We start from the raw sequence: 26,088 nt of genomic DNA, 5'->3' as shown, positions 1-26,088 counted from the left end.
GCGACACCTGCAGTGTCCTTCGAGAGCTCAACCAGGCCGGCAGCCTGCGCGCAACGCGGAACCTTCAACCTTTGCATTCACCGACATGTAGTTTTCCATAGTGTAATTTCTTTTCAACCTTTTGTATAGTTCCGCGGTCGGCCTAAATTTACCATGAGGTACTTAACTTAATTCAATCAGTGCTCCGAGATGAGTGTTTTACGTCATACGTAAGTACTGTGGGGAGAGTATGTGTTTGTACGTCGGCGCTTCACGCCCAACCTAGCCTACAGGCTACTTAGTTTTGGCCCGCACGGGGCAGCCAGCAGGCAACACGTGCCATCCAACTTAATAACGATTCAGTCCCTGGGACACACCTAGTCACCACGTAGAGTCGCCGGAGACACGGGCCTACGTGTTGCTAGCCCAGTTTATCAAGTGTAATGTGTTAGTGGAATAGTTGTTCGCCTAAGTGTAATTCGTCATGTCAGGGCTTATGTATCACCGTCGTACGGCAGTGCGCCACCAAACTTAATAACGATTCAGTCCCTGGGACACACCTAGTCGCCACGTAGAGTCGCCGGAGACACGGGCCTACGTGTTGCTAGCCCAGTTTATCCAGAGCTAGGTATTAGTGTAGTGTATTGTGCTTCAAAATATCGTGTGCCATGTCAGTGTCTTTTGTAACTTTCGCGTCACGTATACGAGTCTGCCCCTCACGCGCATAAGAATCGTGAGCCGCCACTGAGGAAGTGAGCTGCGCGTGTGACTAGTCGCGTCGGGCAAACCGTTACGGCCAGAACGGGCAGCACCATGTATTGGGCTGTGCTGTATTAAATTCACCAACTATCTGAAGAGGTTTTGTGTTATTATTCAGGCGTCCCGAGTGGCCTCAACAGCTCGGGGGGCCCTACTGCGTTGACCCCTACCTCTAGCCACAAGGCCGAACCTTCCCTGAGAACACGAACCTAACAAAATCACGTCTATATAATCGGAGGTAGCGGAGACGGCGTCAAATTGGCGCCCGACTAGTGTGGCTTTCATTTTCTAAAAATTAATTTCCAAATTTTGTTTAAAATTTTTCAAATTTTTTCTCAAATTTTTCAAATTTTATACTTCAAATTAGTGTACCAGTAAGGGCTCGCGTAGGAAGTCGGGAATCGCGCGGAAACGGACGCGACGCGCAGACAGCCAAAGGAGCGGGCACCTGGCGATAGGCGCGCGTCAAGTTACACGCCAGACGCGCATCAAGTTACGCGCCAGGCGAGATAACGGCTGTGGGAGCGGAAGTCCGCGCGCCTCGCACACGGATCAGGTGGCGCAGCTGCGCAGCTGCTACGCGCCGAACAGGAGCACGAACATGAGCCGTGACGGAGCGGTAAAGATAGACATGGAAGGGGTATGCCACGCATGCCTTCTGCCAGGGTTGCCAATAAATCATGCCGCGGCAGGGGTTTACGCCACCTGTACCTGCGACACAGATAGGAAGCACAAAACAGACTTTGACGACAGAAAATCAGGGCCGACGTCTACAATTCAGTGCGGCGCGAGGGGATGTCATCGGCGGCCTGATGAGGTGGCGTTCTGCCACCAGTGCGGCACCGTGAGGCACCGCTCGTGCACCGAGGCCCGGGAGTTCCTTAACTTCCGGAATGGGCTATTCATGTGCCACGCGTGCGAGCTCGCGCTGGACAGACCGTCAGCGACGCCGGCGGCCCCTGTCGCACCGCGCCCCGGCGGCACCCTCAAGCTGCCGGAGTTCGGAGGGCAGGAGCACTAGGACCCCGCAAAGTTCCTGCGGACATGCCGAGACAGGCTGGCACGATACGCGGTGCCTACAGATGAGTGGACAGAGAAGGCGTGCGATCAGCTGAGGGGGTGTGCCCTTGACTGGTGGACCACAGCCGGAGAATACGGCATGGAGTGGGGTGACTTCGCCAACGGACTGGAGGAGCGTTTCAACGACGCCCGTGCCCGGGCCCGGTGTCAACAGTCACTGTTCTGCCGGCCTCAGGAGGCGGGGGAGAGCGCGGAGGCCTTCATCAGGTCTAAGGCGCGGCTCCACCGACGGCTGGCGGAAGGGGAGGACGACAGCAGCATGCTAGGGGTAGTCGTCCAGCTGATGCTGCCCGAACTGCGGCCATTCCTTAGGGCCGCCACCGACAAGGGACTGGAGACGTTCGTGCGGTTGGCGAACGAGGTGGAGCGCGACGTGCAAGTTGTCCGTCGCAGCCGCGAGCCGCCCACCTGACGGCCAGGTGCGTCGCCACCGATGTTGGCGGCCCCCGAGGTCTCCAGGGCTCTGGTACCGTACGTGGAGCCAGTGCCGAGGCAACAGGGGGAGCAGCCGTCCCGACGTACCGCACCCAGGGAGAACACCGGGGCACCAAACTAGGGGGCTCCGCGCTGCAAGTACTGCCGTGAGGAGCGGTACCACTGGCACGACGTCTGTCCCACGCGGGCAGCTGTCTGGCAAGCCCGTGGGGCGGGCGGCCCCACGTCGGGAAACGCCCGCTAGGGGGTAGTGCCATGGCTGGCCACTGTCCCTGGAACCCTAGCCCGGCCTCCAATGTCACCCCGGCGCGCCCCGTCAGGACGGACGGGCGCGGCGCACCCGACTCGTCAGCGGCCTGCACCGGGTCGTCGGCGAGCCGCACCGGACACCAGGTGGCCCCGGCGACACCGGCAGCACCTGCGGTGTCCGCGGACACACCGGCACGCCCCGTCAGGACGGACGGGCGCGGCGCACCCGACTCGTCAGCGGCCTGCACCGGGTCGTCGTCGAGCCGCACCGGACACCAGGTGGCCCCGGCGACACCGGCAGCACCTGCGGTGTCCGCTGACACACCGGCATGCCCCGTCAGGACGGACGGGCGCGGTGCACCCGACTCGTCAGCGGCCTGCACCGGGTCGTCGGCGAGCCGCACCGTACACCAGGTGGCCCCGGCGACACCGGCAGCACCTGCGGTGTCTGCTGACACACCGGCACGCCCCGTCAGGACGGACGGGCGCGGTGCACCCGACTCGTCAGCGGCCTGCACCGGGTCGTCGGCGAGCCGCACCGGACACCAGGTGGCCCCGGCGACACCGGCACCACCTGCGGTGTCCGCTGACACACCGACACGCCCCGTCAGGACGGACGGGCGCGGCGCACCCGACTCGTCAGCGGCCTGCACCGGGTCGTCGGCGAGCCGCACCGGACACCAGGTGGCCCCGGTAACACCGGCAGCACCTGCGGTGTCCGCTGACACACCGGCACGCCCCATCAGGACGGACGGGCGCGGTGCACCCGACTCGTCAGCGGCCTGCACCGGGTCGTCGGCGAGCCGCACCGGACACCAGGTGGCCCCGGCGACACCGGCAGCACCTGCGGTGTCCGCTGACACACCGGCACGCCCCGTCAGGACGGACGGGCGCGGCGCACCCGACTCGTCAGCGGCCTGCACCGGGTCGTCGGCGAGCCGCACCGGACACCAGGTGGCCCCGGCGACACCGGCAGCACCTGCGGTGTCCGCTGACACACCGGCACGCCCCGTCAGGACGGACGGGCGTGGTGCACCCGACTCGTCAGCGGCCTGCACCGGGTCGTCGGCGAGCCGCACCGGACACCAGGTGGCCCCGGCGACACCGGCAGCACCTGCGGTGTTCGCTGACACACCGGCACGCCCCGTCAGGACGGACGGGTGCGGCGCACCCGACTCGTCAGCGGCCTGCACCGGGTCGTCGGCGAGCCGCACCGGACACCAGGTGGCCCCGGCGACACCGGCAGCACCTGCGGTGTCCGCTGACACACCGGCACGCCCCGTCAGGACGGACGGGCGCGGCGCACCCGACTCGTCAGCGGCCTGCACCGGGTCGTCGGCGAGCCGCACCGGACACCAGGTGGCCCCGGCGACACCGGCAGCACCTGCGGTGTCCGCTGACACACCGGCACGCCCCGTCAGGACGGACGGGCGCGGCGCACCCGACTCGTCAGTGGCCTGCACCGGGTCGTCGGCGAGCAGTACCGGACACAAGGTGACCCCGGCGACACCGGCAGCACCTGCGGACCGCCTGACGGCAGCGGCAGCGCCCCGGGAGCAGTGTGGTGAGTCGTTCCAATTAGGGCAGTTGGGACATGGGGCGGGGCATTTACTCCGGATTCCCGTCAGGATGGATGGACAGCCGGTGCATGCTCTTGTCGACACGGCCGCCAGCCACACGTATGTGTCGGCTCAATGCTCGAGCGTACGGGACATTGACTCAGGGGCGGAGGAGGTACAGTTAGCGACGCAGGGGGCGACAGCGCGTATTGTCGGCCGCTCGAACATCACCCTCTCCATCAGGGACCATGTTAGTCACACAACAGCACTAGTAGTAGAGGGACTACGGGAGACGCTGATCCTAGGTCTGCCTTGGCTGGCGCAGGAGGACGCCACTGTGGAAGTCAGGGAGGGGAGGTTGCACGTTGGCCACCACGAGCGGCGCACAGTTTACAGCCTGGGCTATCGGCCACCCGCCGAGCAGGGGACACCCATCACGCTCGCGGACTTGAGGAACGGTGTGCCCGCTGCCCATGTAGAGCTCATAAACAATGTCTTGTCTCAACAGCCACAGGTGTTTGCGGCCACAGATATGCTCCGCCGTACCACAACCACGGAACACACCATCCCCACCCGACCTCACCAACCCCAGTTCGTAAAACCATACGGGTTCGGACCCACTGAAAGGCACGTCATCCAGACCCAGATCACGGAAATGTTACGCGATGGAGTCATCGAACCCAGTGAGTCGCCATACAACTGCCAGATTGTCATGGCGAACAAGAAAGATGGCTCCATGCGTTTTTGTGTGAATTTGAAACCAGTCAATTCAGTAACCATACCCGCCCCACCACCGCTCATCAACATAACAGACGCTTTGGCGGGGCTGGGCGACGCCCGCATCTTCACGTCCCTGGACCTCAAGTCCGGGTACTGGCAGGTGCCGGTACGTCCAGAGGACCGCCTGAAGACCACGTTCACTGCCCCTGACGGCCGGCGTTTCCAGTTCTGTGCCATGCCGTTCGGGCTGATGGACGCCCCCACGACCTTCCAGGCCATGATGGTGCGTGTGTTAGACGGGTACGCGGGCGAGTTCGCCGCCGCGTACCTGGATGACGTCATCATCTGGTCACGGTCGTGGGAGGACCACGCCCGGCACCTCGGCCTGGTCCTTGAGCGGCTGGCCAGACACGGCCTCACGTGTGCCCCCCAGAAATGCCACGTGGGCGCGGCTGAACTGGAGTACCTAGGGCACATGGTGGACGCGGAGGGTTGCCGCCCTCTGCCAAAGCACCTGAACCTTATTGAGTCCAAACCCGCCCCTCGAACCCGCAAGCAGCTGCAGAAGTTGATGGGCCTTCTCAACTGGCTGCGCTCGTTCATTCCGCATTTTGCCAGCGTCACCGCCCCGATGACGGACTTGCTGTCACCCAAGCTCCGGTTTCAGTGGACCAGCGAAGCGGACGCCGCCCTGGATGCGGTGAAACGGCAGTTCCGCGAGTGCCACCAGCTCGCCCGTCTGCAGCCTGACCTTCCCCTGTTCCTTCAGACAGACGCCAGTCAGGAGGGGATGGGGGCTGTCCTATACCAGGTGGGGGACAAAGGCCTGCGCCGGGTGGTGGAGTACGCCAGCGCCAAGTTCGGCCAGCCCGAACGGCGGTACCATGTGAACGAGCAGGAGTGCATGGCCGTCGTTTGGGCTATGCGCCGCTACCGCCACCACCTGGAGGGCCGCCGGTTCACGCTGCGGACGGACAGCCAGTGTCTCCGCTGGCTGGACTCCGCCCAGGGCCCCAAGTCGAAGTTTACGAGGTGGGCGTTGATGCTCCAGAACTTCGACTTCGCGGTCGAGCACGTCCCTGGACGGGACAACCAGTTCGCCGACGAGTTGTCGCGCCATCCCGACCCACACAACACGTTTCAGGATGACCAGGACTGGGAGGGGCTGTTGCCGCCAGGGGGAGTCGCGCCGCCGGTCACTCCAGGGGAGGCGCCCGCAACTTTATTCCACATCCCAAGGGCCCCCGATCATCCCGCCGTCTTGCCTGTGGAGACCCTGAGCGGATTAGTGGAATTCGTGAAACAGGCCCAGCGGACAGACGACCCCACACAGGCCGAGGTGCGGTCATGTGGGGAGCAGGTTCACCCCTACCACAGGTGCGTGGACGGGGTGTTGGAGACCCGGGTACCAGGGGACATGGACGCCTGGCGCCTTCATGTGCCGCTCGGTGCCCGCGAGCAGGTCATGGGCTTCCACCACACGCACGAGCTGGCGGGACACCCAGGTGCGCACCAAACCCAGTTAGACATCCGTAAGACCTTCCATTGGCCGGGGGTGACGCGGGACGTACGGGACCTGGTGCGGCGCTGCCAGCAGTGCCAGCAGAGGAAGACGAGGCGGTCTGACGGGGTGGAGCAGCAGCGCCCCCGACGGCCCCGCGACCCGTTTCACACCCTGGCCCTGGACATAATGGGGCCCTACCCGCGGACCACCCGGGGAAGGAGGTTCTTGGTCGTCATCACAGACATTTTCACCCGGTGGGTCGAGGCCTTCCCGGTGTCCAACGTGCGCGCCGGAACCATAGCCGCCCTGCTGGACCACGAGATATTCCCGCGGTATGGTTTCGCGCGCGTGCTGTTGACGGACAATGGCTGTCAGTTCAGCGGGAGGCGCTGGAGAGCTGACTGTCGCCGTTGGGGTCTCGACCACCACACCACCCCCATTTACCATCCCCAGGCCAACCCCACTGAGAGGCGGAACCAGGAGGTCAAGGCGCAGCTGCGGCTGAGGTTGGGGGACGACCACTCCAAATGGGACGTCCACCTGCCGAAGCTGTTGTATTGCCTCCGGCGCCGCACCAACGCTGTCACCGGTCATTCCCCTGCCGAGCTTCTGTACGGGAAGAACTTGGCTTAGCCAGGGGAAAGCAGGGTGGCCGATGTTGCCATGGGCACGGTGGCGCGCCCCAATCATGAGGAGGGGAGGGAGCACACCAGACAACGGCAGGCCCAATTCCTGGCGGCCCACACGCCCATGACTAGTCACCCCCCACCCCCCATCCAGCCAGGTCAGCTGGTATATGTCAGGCAGCACCACTTGTCGTCCGGGGCGCGTAACTTTTGTGCGTGGTTGGCGCCCCGATGGTCGGAGCCGCGGGAGGTCCTGTGGAGGACGGGCCCCTCATCCTATGCGGTCCGGACGCCAAGGGGGCGGCCCGCTAAAGTGCACCGGGACGACCTGCGCGTAGTCGCGCACGGGGTCAGAGTTGGCCCAACGACCCCCTCTTCACCATCCCCCACACTCCAGGAAGCCACAGATACGCCGCGGGAAGGAGCAGCACCTGAACCCACCACCCGGGGGGACATGCACACGGGCGACACAGACGTGGGTAGCCCTGATCAGGCACATGAGTGCAACCAACCCGACCTCCGGGACACCCCGAGCAGGTCCCCGGTGCCGCTGGCCACAGTTCCGCACGTCCCCGAGGAGGTGGGGAATCCGTTGGTCTGGTTTCCTGACGAGGAGGGGGAGGAGGTCTGTGAGGAGGAGGACGACGAGCCACTGTGGCCGCTGGACCTCAGCCTGGCGGACGCCACGTTCCGGGTATCCGTGGACGAGCCCGAGGAGGGGGAGGAGGAGCCGGACAGTAGGGATAGGCGCCCCACCCGCAGACGTCGGGCCCCGGTCAGGACGTACTGCGCGGACGACAGCGAGCCGGTAGAGTTCGCTCCTGTCCCCGCCGTGGAGGCGAGCTGCCCGACCACCCAACCGGACACGAGGGGACCTACCACACTCTGCACAGTGGAGACCCCTACCAGCACAGTCCCCACCACACGACCACAGAGGGCCCGCCGACCCCCGGCCTACCTGGCGGATTACGAGTGGTCCAGGTCCCCGTCGAGCTACTCCACCCGGGCGCGGCCCGTAAGGGGCGATCCAGGTGTGCCAACACTCGTGGCCGGACCCCTATCATTCCCCCCGCCCACGTCATCCATTCCACCACCCTGCCACACCCCGACCACACTGACCCCCCCACCCACTTGTCACCATATTGAGCTAGAAGAGGCGCACGTCGCTGCCCAGTCCCAGGGGGGGAAAGGACACGGGTCAGGGCGTAACCCCTTATCATTCATTGAGTGGGAGAGGTATTCAGGGCAGAATGTTTACATCACAACACACCACCACTCCGCCGCGTAGTGTAGGGCTCGCAGTGCGGCGAACGTCAGTGAAGTGCTCAGTGTGTGAAGCGAGGCGTTGATGCACATAGCGGTCTCAGAGAAGGGGGGGCATTTGACGCCGACCGCCAATGCTCCTCTGTCGCATAGACCGCTATGCCTCATCAACGTCTCGCAAAAGCGTGTGCACCGAACGTGCCCGTGCGCGCAGCAAAGTGCAGTTCGTGCGACGAGGCGAACGCCATACAACGAGTGCTACACCGGCGCAAGGATCCGGCCGGGTGTGGCATATCCTTCCGCCGCACTACAACAAATTGTTATAATTATGTTTTTCCACAGGATTTTATTAAACATTATTTTTTATTAATTAATAATTAAGTCTTTGCAAAATCATGTTTCAATGTGCGATTTGTCCCGAACCTGGCCGGTTCAGTTTCCCGCGAAATTCACACGTTTCCGCGAGAGGGCTGGCGGGCGAGGGGGGTCGTGCGCGGCGACACCTGCAGTGTCCTTCGAGAGCTCAACCAGGCCGGCAGTCTGCGCGCAACGCGGAACCTTCAACCTTTGCATTCACCGACATGTAGTTTTCCATAGTGTAATTTCTTTTCAACCTTTTGTATAGTTCCGCGGTCGGCCTAAATTTACCATGAGGTACTTAACTTAATTCAATCAGTGCTCCGAGATGAGTGTTTTACGTCATACGTAAGTACTGTGGGGAGAGTATGTGTTTGTACGTCGGCGCTTCACGCCCAACCTAGCCTACAGGCTACTTAGTTTTGGCCCGCACGGGGCAGCCAGCAGGCAACACGTGCCATCCAACTTAATAACGATTCAGTCCCTGGGACACACCTAGTCACCACGTAGAGTCGCCGGAGACACGGGCCTACGTGTTGCTAGCCCAGTTTATCAAGTGTAATGTGTTAGTGGAATAGTTGTTCGCCTAAGTGTAATTCGTCATGTCAGGGCTTATGTATCACCGTCGTACGGCAGTGCGCCACCAAACTTAATAACGATTCAGTCCCTGGGACACACCTAGTCACCACGTAGAGTCGCCGGAGACACGGGCCTACGTGTTGCTAGCCCAGTTTATCCAGAGCTAGGTATTAGTGTAGTGTATTGTGCTTCAAAATATTGTGTGCCATGTCAGTGTCTTTTGTAACTTTCGCGTCACGTATACGAGTCTGCCCCTCACGCGCATAAGAATCGTGAGCCGCCACTGAGGAAGTGAGCTGCGCGTGTGACTAGTCGCGTCGGGCAAACCGTTACGGCCAGAACGGGCAGCACCATGTATTGGGCTGTGCTGTATTAAATTCACCAACTATCTGAAGAGGTTTTGTGTTATTATTCAGGCGTCCCGAGTGGCCTCAACAGCTCGGGGGGCCCTACTGCGTTGACCCCTACCTCTAGCCACAAGGCCGAACCTTCCCTGAGAACACGAACCTAACAAAATCACGTCTATATAATCGGAGGTAGCGGGGACGGCGTCAACTTTTTAAACAATAATCAATGTTCAAACAGCTATTAGAGCAATTTTAAGTGTATTATAAAATAAGATTTAATGTACGAGTGTGACTCCGTACTCGCAGACAAACCTAGGTGAATAGGTTTTGCGAGACTAATGTAAGAAATATTGTAACTTTTGTTAACAATAAATAAATAATAATAATAATAATATAGGAGTTTTACTGTGTCCCGGTTTGCGGAAGTTGTTTGGTTTGCCCTGGGTTAAGGTCAAACTTTACAGTACAATGCGTAGTACTAAATTCAATGAGTGCGAAAGAGAGCCATCGACACGGGCCGACGCGTGAAACAAAAGATTTTGTATGAGTAATTAACATAATAAGGAGTGCCGCTCAACTCGGCTCGCGCGCGCCGGGCGGCGCGGCGTGATGCGATGTTGCCGTTCGTTTGTAAACAAACAAACGTTATAAAGAGCTCTGTCAGTGATTTCGCAGTTTTTCTTTTAAATAAATATTAAAAAATAGTTGGTGCGCAAAATTTTAGATAAAAATGGAACATTATAGTGTGTCTGACACATGTAATGGATGAATCATAGATCAGATCTCAACCCGCTTCACCGGCGACCCGCCCCTGCGGGTTGCCGCCCGGGGCGGGCCGCCCCCTCCGCCCCACCCACGCTACGCCACTGGCTATGAATTAATAAGAGGTTTGAATTTAAATATTTAGTATAGAATAAAATAACCACAGAAAGAAAACTTGGATGCTGCCCACGGACACACGTCTGTTCCCGGCGCGGAGTGGTTCGAGATTGCCGGACATGGCCGCCTCGCAAGGAAGTGAAACTTTCTCTTCTTTGTGAGTCGGCGTCAAAAAACTTATATTAACTTAATTTGCTCTATTATAAGCTAAAAACACGTTCCAGGTGCTCAATTAAAAGGTAGCATCTGGTAATTGTGTGCTTAAGGCTTAACAACTGTTTTATAGTAGTATTTAATTATTTGAATTGTGGCATCAAGTTGGCGACTGTAAATTTATCAACATATTGTCTTACTGTGAGCTGTTTTAGTTGGATTTCTTCTAATCTGTCACGATCATAGTCACGGGCATTTTAATTAAGGACAGTGGCCGCGGTGACTGTTAATAAGGTTTGTTGTCTATTGGGGTCACGCCCGGGGCGCTCGCTTGACTCAATCCGGCTGGGCAAAGGGCGCGCTCCGAAAACGGGATACGGTACTGGCGGTGTGGAGCACGGGCTTAAAGGCTATGGTCGGTACGACGTCAAAACAAATATGTTATATTGTTTAATGTCAATAAATGCAAACGACTTCGGCATTTACGTGCCCAAAGAAATTCAACAGTAAAAATTACTTCGTGCAATTAAAAACAGTGTAATTATTGCAACCAAAATTGCATAAACTTTTCCAGCTATAATAAATAACCACAGCTGCAAGAATCTTGGAAAAACATACTTTCTAAATGGCTAAAATATTTTTATAGCATATGCGTTAACGTTGTATGATCAGGCCTTGCCTTTCTTATGTGCTACTTAACATGTTTCTAGTTTTCTTGATGACTTTCCTATGTTGTACTGCAATATTGGTTACATCTTCAGAGGAATATTAATTTACAATTATTTTTTTATGGTGTATGATTTGTGTTATATTAAAAAAAATTCTACAATTGTTCCTTTCGCTTTCATGAAAATTTCAATTCTTATATATTTTAATTCTCTCATAAATGAAAGGAAGTAAAGAGACGGCGATTAAAACGACATGCTATTATTTAGTTATCAATATGGCAACACTGACTTAATAATTTTTAGTAAACAATAATAAAAATGTAGATTTTATAAATCCAATACTTTGAATTGCGGTTGAAACGGGTGTTAGGTGGTTTTTGTTAATAATGGCAGATCAAGCAACGCGTGGAAGACACTAATTGTGTAAACTAGGATTTATTCGATCAAGTTGTAATGGCAGCATCTTTAGCCGATCGCTGTTGTCCAGATTCATTTGATGATGGCGAGAAAGAGCCGTATGTACAGCGGACTAAAAATCTTGGTTTTTAATAAAATATAATTTTTGGGTAGATAGTTAGCGCATTTGCCAACAATGTCTTTGATAAAGACTGTATAATTCGTTAGGTTAGTTTAGTGGGTGATTGTAGAAAACAGTTGCATCTGTAAAAAAAAAAAAAATTGAAAATGGTTTTTCTTTTTTACTGATATTATTTATAATTCTGTAAACTAATATTGTCATATTCAACTAGTTTACCATTTAAACGGTTGGTTAGGATAGATAAAACCCTGTACACAGATCAACCTAGTATTTGCGCATGAATAGTTATGATAACCTTTTACACAGCACAATACAAGTACAGCTGCCTTGCTGCAACGGCTTAAGATTTCACCACATTTTTTTATTGTGGTTATTTTATTCTTTGAGAAATTAATGCTGTTATAGTTGATGGTTATAATAAGGAAAAAATATTAATATTCACAATAACATCCACAATACCACAGGAATTTTGAAATAAAATTCAGATTTTTTTTTCTCTCTTTTGGAACGTGTGCAGTAATGTTAATGGCATAACTATCCTGCAAACATAAATAAAAAAAACATAATCTCCACTATTCTGGAATCGCTCACAATTTATAGTAATTGTTCCATATCATGTATCCAAGTTTATCCCGTGATATTGATAGCATGATCATGTAACATTGAACCTGTGTTACATGATGATTGCTATATTAATTTAGTACTTCGAAAGATCTTGGGCATAACAAAAACTTGTATAACTTACAATGAATTATGTTCGTAAAATGTATGTAAAAGAAAGAATTTTCACAAGGCTTGACATAGGCCTAATTTTTTTTGTATTGTGGTAGTCAAGTTTTTTATAAGTGCAGAATCTTTGGTTGTACCAAATTTAAAAAAAATCAGTACACATCATGTACCATGGGATCAGTGTATTCAGGTTCATGCCATTAGGTTAAAAGAATAAACTTGGATAATTGATACAGAATAATTACCTGGTGTACATATATGGATGACCAAAGAAAAATAAATACTGTCCTATTGATTTGACAACACTTGAATATGATTTGGCACTTGGTAGCAACTAGTTTTCTACCACCTACTTTTGTTTTTCAACTGCTGGACATTTCAGTTTCCTCTTGAATCCCGTTGCTTTATTTACCTCAACTACCTTACCCTCATTAGTTACATAGGCAGCTCTGCGAACATCTTCCTATGCCATTCTTCTATTCCCTTGCGATTCCTCTCGTGGTTTGCTTCTATTCCTGTCGAATCATTTCTGCATCTTGTAAACATATAGGTAGTTAACTTAAAGGCTGTTATGAAAAAAAAATTAAAATTTTTTTTTTGTTGTACCAATGTTGCAAACCATAATTTTTCATTTCCATTTGGGTTCTAAGAAACTCAAAGTGGGCAAATCTATGAACAGTAGGGAAGTTGTGGGCTAAATATCTTTAAAATAAGAAAACACGAATGAAAAACTACTTTAAATTGCTGTAATGAAAACACATAACGATGGCTTAGAATGAAAACCTCGTATCTCAATTTTTGGACGAAAATACGTTTTTTTATGTTTTTGGCTGGAAAACCTCGTATCTCACAAAATGTTTGGCTGAAAGAAATAAAATGTGCATCCTACTGCTTTCTATTGGGGGAAAAAGAAACCACGTATATCAGTAGCACGGTTTTTTTGTCTCCGCTGTAAAATTTGCATTTTATGAGATACAAGGTTTTCATTCTAAGCCATCGATAAGTACATTGAAATAACTATAATATAAAAATAAGACATTAATTGCAGTGTTACTGTTCAATAGAATTTAATTCCAAGTTATCGTGCAACATGTTAGAAGACTGAAAAAAAAGACCAAATTTTTTCTCCTTTTCCAAGTATTTAATGTTTAATTTACTTTTTTTTTAAAGATAATATGTATTTTTTTATCTTATTACTAACCACAACTCACTGTAATGAACCAAAAATAATTTTTTGTCAAAACTTTGTAATACTGTTTTGAGTACCTATAAGGAATGTTTGTGTGAAATATTAAACTATTTGAAACTTAAGAAAATATCAGTCGACTGAGTAGATTGAATGCGTAGGTATGGTGGGTGGCAGGCTGTTGGAAGTAAGAACTGACGTTGCGATGTTGCAGTTACGGACAGGGGGCGGAGGCTTTGGCTGCCCAGCCAATACCAGATGCCTTGTACAACTGGGTCAACGTTACTGAAGAGTTTTTTGCATCCGTGAAAGGTAAGTTGAAAATACACAGCTCCAACCTAAATTTACGAATGGTGGCGGCTTGTTGCTTACGGTTTGTTTACTGCTATCTAGGTACAGTTTTATAGGGATAAGACATTTTGTCTACCACCCGATATGATTACTGACTGGGCCAAATCCTTGTTTTTGTATTGTGTAAAACAAGGAGCCAAAAATTCCGGTTGCCAGGATGCCATTATGTTTAACTCGTCTTTGCCGGCGACTCGTCTGCCATGTTACCAATGTACATAGTGAATGGAAAGTCGTGCACATGAAAGTGAAGGGTGTAATATGTTGTAACTTAAGTTGTTAGTTGTAACATTCTCACTAGAAGGTCCTGTAAGTGTGTAAAGAACAAACAGTCATGGCATCTATCACACTTTGGTCAAACAATGTCTGCAGAGTACCTTGGTTTCTTGCTTGGCAAACATGGTGATTTCCTAAGAGCAGGGAGTGTTTTTTGTCGAACGCTGTTTTGCCACTCGTTCGTATGCACATTTTGCAGACAATTTTCATCGGCGGTATCCGGATACTGCAATTCCTAACAATGGGACGATAACAACATGAATAAACCGTTTTCAAGAAAGCGGATCAGTTGCGGACAAGAATAGATCAGGAAAACCACTGATTTTGACGGAGGCTAACCTGCTGAAGTGGAGAGAACCATTTGGTGGTTGTCTTCGTCTGTGGGGACTTGTCAGCTGAAACAAGCATTTTGCATGGAAGTGTTCAACAAGCATTGAAGAAATTACACCTTCATGCATATTGTGTTCACTGTGTCCGTGATAAAGCCAAATGCTTAGCTTACTGTACATGGTTTCAGTCATTTGTTGACGACCTTGGAATTGTACAGCTGGATAGGGAATTCTTTATTGACAATTTCTGGGTTCATTGAAGTGCTGTGTGAACCATCAGATCTGTCAACCCACGTGTGTTACACGTGAAGTGTTCCACGACATTGTTTCTCAGTTTATTGCACTTCTGACATAAAAGTCATTTTCATGACGTGTATCAAAGTATTGACGTGTATCAAAGTATGTCATTTTATGTGCCATTGAATGTAACAAGTCAGCTTCGTGCCTCCTTACTGATAAAAAAAAATCCCTGTCAAGGGTTGGTGCTTGAGTTGGATGCACATAGGAACTTACTTTTTTTTAAAAAAAATTGAGTTATTAATTTCCACTGTATCATTAAATCCAAATACTAAATACAGGGTCATTCCATTGTTACGGGTGTGACAAAATTGGTAGATTCTGCAATGCAAAACAGTATGTCCAGAAAAATTTTAAGTAAGCATAATTTTTTAAAGTGGATGTACTCTTCTCTAAATGATTAGTTCACAAACCAAAAGCTTAAAATATATCTAAACTCTTTATTAAGGTACCGTGGTGCTAAAATTAAAATTGTTACGGGTGTGACAAAAAATACCTCTCTTTATGAACAACTGTGTTTTTGACTGGAAATGTCTGTTAATAAAATTTTGGAAAAAATAATTTAAATTCTTAAAAAATAACTTAAGTGTATTCTGATGATTAAAATTATCTGAAAATGAATTTTAAACAAGCACAACTATTTTTTTATAATTTTTTAAAAATTTCCTACATGTTGCGGGTGTGACGTTACGGGTGTGACAAAACATTTTAATGATGATAGATTTGTAAAATCAATTCTTAAAAATTATTTATTTATTTAAAATCAAAAAAACCTACTTTAACCATCCTTTAAACTTTATTTTGACTAAAAAGAAATTATTTAAATGTAAACTGTCCACGGTTATTGACAAGTTTGGGAGGTTCACTTTTATTCACAATAACAGAAATGTCCTCAGTTGAAATGTCATTTTCTTTTGGCCAGATCCACATCTTCCCACTTGGATGCATGTATTTTAAAACTGCTTGGTTAGTTTCAATGTCAATACTAAGCACTTCAGCAAAATAGTCTTTCTGGCTAGTGGTTTTGGTCCCAAGACCCATTACATTAAGTTGCACAAATACAAAGTCGCCAACTTCAATACTGTCTGTGCCCTCTATGCTGACTGATGCAGATGGGCCTGGTTGTGGAGCATCACTAACTTCACACTCATTATATGCATTTTTCAAGTTTACAACCAAACTGTTTTCACCATAAGATGTTATAGCAACTCTAACAATGCCTTCAGTCACAGGCTGGAAGCTGTGAAGTTTTTGGAGCCTTGGAACCGGATCAACATTAACCCATCTTGAGGACACAGTTTCATACATTGAAATAATCTCAATGGCAGATGTGAAGAGGATTGTTATCCCCTTTAAGGCATTCCTAGCACAGTCAAAAAAATTTTCTGCACACTGTACAACACACTGACGTGACTTGACTAAACGCCAAACTGTACGTTTCACTGTCTCTCCTACACCGTGCCATGAGATGTAGCAAAGAAGTTCCAAGTGCAATCAATACCAAAATCTTGCTGAAAATATGTCAAAGACAGAATTATGTAACGGTTCTTAAATTGAGCTGCACTTCCATCCGAAAATATATGAACCCGTGCAAGGCTGGGAAATTCTTCTTTCAAGACAGTGATCAATTTATTTAAGAAAACCCAGACACTGTATTTGTTGTGGTTCAAGTCATCACTGACTATTACAAAACAACGTCTGCAGACACCAACCCAAGCAACTGCAGTGAAAAGTGATACTTGTTGTTTGTGCCAATGTGCACTTTGAATTTCATCTTGAAACCCTGCTGTATAGTTTTCTGCGAAGTCTATTTGAAGAACAGCAGTATTTGTTGTAACTTTTAATTTTGTAGCTTCGAAATGCTGTGCTTGCTTTCTTTTAATGTAACAGTGCAGTTTAAATTGTGGAAATTGATTCTCAATTTCTTGTATGCAGTTGTGTATTTTTCCTGTATGCTCTATGAGGTTGACATCTTTCCATTGTTGCCACTTGACATCTATGTCCATGTTGTCTTTATCAATGAGCCCAATCATAGGAAAGTGTCTACACTGGTCACAGAAATTAGCCATGCAAGGGTAATTGTCTTCATCACATACTGCAGTAACTAGAAGATCATCCATTTGACAAGGGAACGTAACAGCTTTGCTCACAGCATCAATTAATAACTGCATATTGGAATGGTATTTGCAGCCACACACATTATGTGGTGTTTCTGCTACTGGCAGAACATATGGGGGTCGCAAGGAGTAAAATTTGGATATTCAGAAATAAACAGCTCGTACGCCTCTCCTATTGTTGTAATCATAATTCTCTTTTGAAAATATTCTTTTTCACCTGTTTGAAGATTTTTAATGATTACAACATCCTTTCGACCGGTTTTTTGACAACTAACATCATCTCTTACATAAAACTCCAGTACTTTTTCTTCTGTTTCTTTGTGTAAATGTTTTCCTGTTTTAGAAATATTAGCAACTTTTTTAGCTACCTCAGGTAGTACCTCTAACAAAAGTTTCTTAACCACTGCACTTTTCTTCCTTGGACTAGACGGAAGGTGCTTTCTTACTTTATTAACAGCTCTTCCAAAAGAACGGATACAAGAATATGACTCTTTATCAGGTGTCAGTCCTGTTGAAATTGTTGCTGCTCCTCTCTTCTTTATTTTCTCTCTGTGTTTTCTTTGTCTGTCTGCATCGCTCAGCCTTTTACGTTTTAATGCTTTTTTGCTTATCTGACACATTTCTCTTACTTTGTCGCGTCTTTTTCTGTCTCTTTCCCTTTCCTTCTCCAAATGTTTTTGATGTTCTTTATTCTGGTGTAACTTTTGCCGATACTTTTTTACCCTCTCAGTAGAAGACATCTAGTCGTACTATATAGGCTATAACAAAGGAAAAAATAAGCTGTCTTAGTAACATTTTCCAGTATTGACAATCAGTCATTATCTTATAGTATATTACTGTACATGATCACTGCCATAAGCACTTTAAACTTACCAGATCATTATTAAATAGTAATAAATAATTTAAATGTAATAACTTATTAATTTAATGGAAAAAATTAGCAAGGTTATGTTAATTATAGGTTAAGTTAGCACTACCAATGTATAGATGAGTATACATGTATCAAGAAAATTATGAACTTATGGGTAGGTACTCTAAGAGTATTAAGAAACACCCAAAAAAATTCTAAGAAATGTGCAGTGTATCTAAACCAAACATGTCTGATATGCTATGTACACATTGATTATTAATGTATTGTCACACCCGTAACAGTATTTTCAGCTCTTATTAGCAGTATTACTAAAAAACATTGTGATTGAAATTTGTAGGTTATATGACTGAGCTAGTGCATATAAATTTTCAGTTCCCTATTACTTTTAGTTTCATTTGTTTCAAACTTTAAGTACTAAACAGTGTTACGGGTGTGACGTGGTACAAGTAACTTTTTAAATGTGAATAAAATGTATATATTTACCTGCAATCAACTTTTATATACTGTGGAAATATTCTTCTAGCCCTGGAGAAACCATTCCAATTGCCACCTATCAGCTGTTTGTTAAGAGTTAAATTTTCAGTGTAACCAACTTCTGGGTTATTGTCAGAGTAACACATTCAGTTAACTGTCAAAACTTTGTAAATAGACCATTGCCATCAGTTTACAAATTTAGCAATACATTTTACTTTTCACATAATCTTTGAAATACTGTTATTGAATTTATATAGAATTTAAATTTAAAAAAAAAAGAAAAAAAAAATTCTATTTAGGGTCGTTTCACATGGAATGACCCTACAGTAGAATCCCGCTGGAACGACCCCTCACGGTTCCCGAAAAAACGGTCGTACTTATGGAAGGGTCGTTCCAGAGAATTTGGGCAATTTTTGGCCAATTCCCCCCCCCCTCCCCCCCACCCAACCCCCCCCCGGCCGTTTCACGGAAAGAACCGTCCTTTATTTGGGCAGCTTTAAAATAACATCGTGCTAACGTTATGTAACATGGGTAGTTTATTTTTTATCCATTTATTGCCCCCCCCCCCCCTTCCCTCTCTTTCGGCATCACCATTCGTCCCGCCGCGCCGAATGCCTGCCAGACACGTCTCTCGGCGCCAGGCGAGCTAACTGGCGGCGGACATAATAACCAACCGACGTGAGAAGGGAAGCAGACGTCAGAGTATTTTCCCTGGGTTTTAAAAGTGTGACAGCTGAGGTTGTTATAAATAAGGGTCAGGCCAAAAAGCTATTTTACATGGTACGTAACTGGGTGGTTTGAAATATAGAGCAGCCGAAACACAAAAATGGGCCGAAGCGATGGCAACGTTTTTTTTTACAGCTTCAGATAATGATAAACAAAAAATATATTTAAGCTATATTCAAGATAACCCGAAAAATTTAATTCCAAATACACGTTTAGTTCAATAAACTATGCTTGTAAGCAGTGTAGCAGTGTATACATATATGTAACAATAACAACAAAGAACAATTAAAAAAAAAAAAACGCACCAGATTACAGTATTATCCAACATGATATATGCGGCAGCTGTTAATTAATTTTTTTTAAGCATTTTTGTTCTTCAAAGTCACACATGTTAGACACGTCGACGAGACGTAAAACAAAAAAAAACATTAACGAACATAAAAAAAATAAATACACAACACCTAACACTTTATTTATCACCTTACTTTATAAAAAAGTCCTTTATCGTTGCCTGCTTTTTTTTCAAGATGGCATTTTCCGCAAACTCTTTCAACTGCGTTAAGCAGGACCACACAGCATCACTCGCACCATGCCGCCTCAGAAGATATTCATTGACATCCCCAGCTTTGAGGACGTCTCTCGTCTTCGGCACAACTTCTGGCTCTTCTGCTTCTCCCTCCCCCTCCTCCTCCTCCTCCTCTTCATCGCTCGGCTCCTGCCCCTTGACATCATCGGAATCATCATCTTGTGTACCCCAAACTGCAACGTTGTCATCCGCTGTCACGAACTCTGCAAACGTGCAGTCTGGGGCCAATTGCTGCCACGATTCGTCGTCGCATGGCAGAGTGAAAATGTGATGCTGCGGCTTCGTCGAGGGGCCCGGCTGGGACTCGGCGTCCACTGTGGGTGGGTCATCAGGGTCGTCAGGGTTTTCAGGGTTGGTGGCAGCGAGAGGCACATCGTCGACTGGTGTGACGAAGTTGGCGTGTCGGAAACAGTTGGCGATTACTTCTGGTTTCAATCCCCTCCAGCTGATAACAATCGCTTCCGTTGCCCTATACACGTCCCACTTCTTCTTCTCTTTCCCGATGTTATGCTGCAACACCATGCTCCGCACAAGCATTTCCCGGTACTTCAGCTTCACCTGCTGGATTATCCTCTGGTCCAGAGGCTGAAGCACGCTGGTGGTGTTCTTAGGCAAGAACACCAGCTCAATATTTCTGAGGTTATCGAGCGGAGGATGCGCAGGGCAATTGTCGACGAACAGGACAACTTTCCTATTCATCACACCCATTTTCGCATCAAAGCTGCGAAGCCACTTCGTGAAAACTGCTGCATTCATCCACGCTTTTTTGTTGAAGTCGTAGTCGCAATGAAGAATGTTCCCCTTGAAACCTCTCGGTTTTTTTGACTTTCCTATTACTAGGGGCTTCATTTTGTCGCTGCCGTCAATGTTGCAGCAAAGGAGGACTGTGAGGCGCTCCTTGCTCCTCTTCGCACCCTTGCATACATCCCCTTTCACCGCAAGAGTACGGTCTGGCAAGAGGTTATAAAACATCCCCAGCTCGTCTGCGTTGTAAACGTCTCGAGGCTGGTATCGGCTGAGGATGTTCTGAAGCAAGGGCAACCACTCACTTACAGACTTCGGATCAACCGACGCACTTTCGCCGACTATCTTGTGGCTGGATATTCCATGCCGAGCCTTGAAACGATTCAGCCACCCGACTGAACGCTTGAAGTCTGTCAAACCTAACTTCAAAGCAAGTTCGTCCGCCTTTGCCAACATAATTGGCCCACTCACAGGCAAATTTTGAGCTCTCAGCTCACCAAACCACTCCAACATAGCTTCGTCCAAGTTTTCGTACGTCGCGCCCATCAAATTTTTCAGTTGCACATTGCGGCCTTGCTTCTGTACTGCATTCACAATTTCTTCTCTCTGTTTGAGAATCGTGAAGAGAGTAGACTTCGGAATGTTGTATTGCTGCGCTATCTTAGTCTTGGAAATTGTTTTCTTATCCACTTGCTGGTTGATCTCATATTTTTTCTTTAGCGAAAGTGTATTTCGCTTGGCACTCATTTTCACAAATGCGAAACGAAAATCCCAAAAAAAAAAAATCAAAATCCGTGTAAAACTGCGTGTGTCGTCAACGATCGTTCATAGAATCAAGCCAATAATTTTACCAAATCAAAATCCAAAAACAAATCCGTGTGTTGTCAACAATATACGAAATTCACAAAATCAAACCACTAACCAAATCGGCGTCCAAGAAACAAAGGGTAATAAGTCGTCAACAATAATAAAAACCAAGAAATATCCGAATCAACAAGCAAAAGAAGCGTATCCACCAGCGAGCAAGATCACACTAACAAGCCACAAGACAAAGACACGGGATCGAGACGGCAACAGAAATGCGCATGCGCAACACTGTTTACCGTTATCGCTAGGGTGGCCAGTCTGGACTCTGGAGGGGTGGTATCTATTTTTAGCCATGCGTGCGCCTGCAAACAGTACAGCGCTCGCCAAGAAAAACGTGATGCGCAGCACCGTACATTGTTTTTCATCTGATTTTACTCATATTTTTTCGAATTTTTCACGGTTCCTCGAAAACTGGTCGTTCTTACGGAATGGTCGTTCCAGAGGGGGGTCGTTCGGGAGGGATTCTACTGTATACACATTCTTATACAGTAGAATTACAGGATCGGCAATGCAATTAAACAACAAAATGAGGGTGGTCTTGTGAATGTAAAGGCTTTGTAGTGTAACCTATAAACTATAATTTCTCAGAAACCAGTAGGAATTTATAAATGCTGTATTCAGGGTAAAACAAAGAACGTCTTTAGTACTGTAAAAAACAGTTTTCGGAATTTCATTATTTTGATTGTGGAAAAGCAGTGAGATTAGAATCTAACCAGTAGGTAAGTCTTAAAATGGTCCTTTCAAACAAGAAACTTTTAAAAAATATGAAAAAGTATTTTCAGCTTAAAAAGGTATCATTTAATATGTACTTTAATATAGAAATAATATCTAAAAGTAGAACCGCTTACAAAATGTATACAAAAGTTTTTTTTTTTATCACTAGCTCTTAGCTTTGTTTGTCTGACTCCTAAACTGTCCGAGATTTTTTGTAGAGGCCTGGTGTAAAAAATGATGGAACTTGCAGTTGGGTCAGTGGGGTTTTCTTTTAGGGAACTCCATCCACCTTCTCCCCTCCTGTACGATCAGTAAAATACACCATTGTATGGCCTCACAATATTTCACTTTACAGAGTATGGCGGACAGTAAGGTCATTGGAAACGTTAACACTCGGCAGTACAATTCAGGGATCTTTTAGAACGATTCTGTCATGGCCTTTAATATGTAATGAACCCCCCCATTTTTTTCACGGAGTGATTTGGGAAAACGGAAACTAGAATGAGCGGCATTGGTCGACACGGCTTCAGGCACCGCGACCACGAGTCAGTGAGAAGGGCCGTACCTGTCCAGATCTGCAGCTGGGGGAGCTGCTGCACGATGAGCTGTTCGGCCTGTTCGAGGCGATGTCGGCCATCGAGATGATGGACCCGAAGATGGACGCGGGAATGCTGTGCAACCGTGGCAGCAAGGCCGCACTCAACTTTGACCAAGCAGTGCAGGTACCTATCGCACTCACCCTGCGGTGTGCTTCCGTGCATGTTTTTGGAGAACGGGGCGGAGTTCATCGGAGACGCACTGCTGAACTAAACTTTGCTGCTAACGTCAAGTCATGTGTTCCAGCCTATAGTCTGTCTCACGCTTAGATTGCGATACAGTGCCAATTGTGCCCTTGCCACATTGGTACTTGTCAACGTAATGAAACTTGGCTTGTTAACATAAAAATAACATAAAAATTATTATTTTGTATACTAATAATAGTTACAATAAATATTAATATTTTTTCAATTTTAATATTTATTTATTTTTCTTAGACCATAAAATAGTGTCTTTTGAAAGTATTATTACAGTAGCATACATTCTGAATAAAAAAAACACCAATTATTATTTCACAGGAGATACTATTTGTAGCAGACAGTCACTATTAATAAGACAGTCCATTAATTATTGTACTATTGTTCAAACAAAACCTTAATTTTATTATAAAATTATATAAAAAATTACGTGAAAAAAAAAAAGGTTGAAACGAAGATGGTGTCTTTCAGTTAACGTTTTCTTAGAAGCAAGAATCAAATATGTATTATCAAATGATGCTCTTGGTGAAAAACAAGGAAATCTACTTTCAAAATTCTCATTTGTGTTTAAAATTAAATTTCTTTCGTATATTTTTAAAATTTTTATTACATTATAAAGTTATATGTGTAAAAATGTTGTGCCCTGTGGCATGTATCTGGCAACAGAGCACATTGAAACAAGGACAGTGTTAGTAGCATTTTAAAGAGAGAGTAAAGCCCACCGCACATAGTACAATATTTTCTACTAGTTTGCTTACTAGAATGCTTACTGGTTTCTGTACTGTGTAGGCTACCAGCTGAAACACTAGGTGTGCTACAAGTTTCTGCTGCACACGATTCTAGCTGCCTTACTAGTTTTGTTAAGAGAATATTCTCCACAACAAATTTTTATTATGATAATTCACATTTTTTACTGCATACAAACAAGGCTCTCCTTTGTATGCATTTATTAAAACGAGGAGTTGGTCAATAGTCCACTTCTTTCCGTCCATGTTTCTCACGACATGCGCGCTTGAAAGTGTAAACAACCCCTCGTGCTGTTTTCGTGAGTTCTGATTGGCCACTCCTTAAATATTGGAACACACCAAGCAACGAAAATAGGACGCTGTCTATAACGCTGTCTATAACGCAAAACCAGCAGCCCAGCTCGTACAGCTACTAGCATCCAGTTTGAATTCGAGTGAAGAAACTAGTAGTAGAGCCAGTACGACTCCTAGCTTACAATATTGTAAGGAATATTGTACCGTGTGTGGCGGGCTTAAGTGACCAGTGGAATGCACGCTGCACTCCGAGGCTGTAGCCGCGTCACGTGCGCAGAGCGGGGCCCTGAAGCTGGACGACCTGACGCTCGCCGAGCAGATCGGCATCGTCGACTGCACCCTGGCGTGCCTGGTGTCGTGGCTGGAGGGCCACTCGCTGGCCCAGACGGTGTTCACCAACCTCTACCTGCACAAGCCGCACCAGATCGGCGACCGCTGCGTCAAGGCGTTCAGCGTCAGCGTCTTCAAGATAGTGGACATCATAAAGGACTTCGTCAACAGGTGTGTTGTCGGATTGCCGGAGGAGGGATGGATCCACTCAAGCTCGTTTTCATGTTTCATTTAACTAATACATTTGGGTGAATGCTTGCTTTTTATTTTTAGATGATTATTGCGACAATATTTCTTGTCTTTATCCTTCCTCTTGAAAAAAGTAAAAAAAAAAAAAAAAACACACTATTTGAGCTAACTAAATGTATTTATTATGAATTTATGATGTGCATATTAAAAAAAATATATTTATCAAATCAAAGTACATTACATATAAATAATATATAAAAATACAGTAAAGCATCTTGTAACTGAGTTAATGTGGAACGTGGCAACCTCGGATCAGCAAACACTCAGATAATAAGGATCTAATTAGAAAACCATCTTAGATTTCAGTTGGCCCAGTGGTATCATTTTTTTTTTGGGGTAGTGTTTTTCTAGCTTTTTTTCGGTGCAGATTCTTTCACATCACTACTAGATTCACCCTACCAGTAAATGACATTGTAAAGGTTAATTTTTTTAGGTTCTAGACAACAGTTAGATCAATTTCTTGGTCATCAGGCAAAAATTTCAACAGACTTTGCTGGTAATGGTGCTTTAGGTCTGCCCGGATAAAACGGAACCTCGTTTAATCGAAGCTCGATTTATCGAGACACTACTGTATGTGTATTGTACTAGTAATTTATAAACATACACACCTGAGGGACTATAAAAATGTTTTCTTTTATTATTTTGATTTTGTATTGGGATCTGCAGATGCTTTGTGTTGCAGAGCCCTGGTGTATGAGGAGGAAGACTTTCAGCCGCTGGTGTACGGATACCGACTGAGTCCGGACGTGTCGGAGCCACGAGCCCTCGGCATGTTGAAGGAAGTAGAAGATGAATTGCACAGGAAGATTCGTAGCTCGAGCAAGCCGGTGACGGCCGGCGTTCCTTCGGAGGTAGGTGTTTGTTGTTCGAGTTTGTACATATGTTAGTGACAGCTGTTTCACTTAACCTGTTGTATATTTATTTTAGTCTGGCTTGTATGTAAGTGAAATTTTAGTTTGTAATATTTCGAAGCAGTCTGGAAGTATTTTTGTAGGCCATTCTGACGTGAAAAAAACAGCTTGGGTTGAAAAGGTAAGTAAGTATTTACAATTTTATGTTAAAACTGGTGAGATGCTCTGCATGAAAGTCACATAGCCGAGTAAACAATTAGTAAGATACATTTGATAGCCCGCACTCTTTTGTGGTTAGTGTGTACTACGATGATAGTTATGCGTTACCATGTTTTCTGCATAATCGTCGCACATTTTATTCTAAAATCAAGTTTAAAAAGTAGGGGTGCGACGATTATGCGGAAAAAAAAATTTTGTTAGGTAAAGTTATTAAAAAAAAAAAACCCGTTCATGGAAAGTACGTTTATTTAAAAAAAAGGCGGAGTATACAAGAGTACGCCAAACAATTTATATTAATAATTCATTAAACAAAAACCTTTTTTCAACTTTAAATAGAAAACCCAAACTATAATGCGAACGCAGGCTACTTGAATCTGCAACGTGAACTAACGCGTAACTATTTCCATAGTATACATTTACCACGAAAGAATGCGGGCCATCAAATGTAGTTAACTCGGCACTCGACAGAGAGCGCGCGCTGCATGCAATTGGCGAGATATCGATATTCGACTACGTGCGCGCTCTATACTGGAAGCAACATAACCAAACAGTAATGACTGCAACGAGCACTGGCTACATGTTCATAAGCGGTACACCGCGGCGACACATATGATCAACGTTTAAAAAGTCTTTAAAAGAAAATTTA

The 26,088-nt window shown here is 47.1% G+C and overlaps 1 protein-coding gene across 1 annotated transcript in view; it reads left to right on the top strand.

Annotated features, from left to right (window-relative positions):
- The first annotated feature begins 11,199 nt into the window (after nt 1-11,199).
- The window catches only part of LOC134534197 (N-alpha-acetyltransferase 35, NatC auxiliary subunit), a 33,067-nt gene continuing 18,178 nt past the window's right edge, over nt 11,200-26,088 (top strand). Inside the window, exons 1-5 of the mRNA XM_063372399.1 lie at nt 11,200-11,672; nt 13,825-13,922; nt 22,533-22,681; nt 24,071-24,294; nt 25,055-25,223. Coding sequence (XP_063228469.1) covers nt 11,611-11,672; nt 13,825-13,922; nt 22,533-22,681; nt 24,071-24,294; nt 25,055-25,223 — 702 coding nt within the window. The 5' untranslated portion in view covers nt 11,200-11,610. The remainder of the gene's footprint in view (nt 11,673-13,824; nt 13,923-22,532; nt 22,682-24,070; nt 24,295-25,054; nt 25,224-26,088) is intronic.

Source organism: Bacillus rossius, chromosome 1, assembly GCF_032445375.1.
Source record: "Bacillus rossius redtenbacheri isolate Brsri chromosome 1, Brsri_v3, whole genome shotgun sequence".
Taxonomy (NCBI): Eukaryota; Metazoa; Arthropoda; class Insecta; order Phasmatodea; family Bacillidae; genus Bacillus; species Bacillus rossius.
This window is presented reverse-complemented; position numbering and strand designations above follow the sequence as displayed.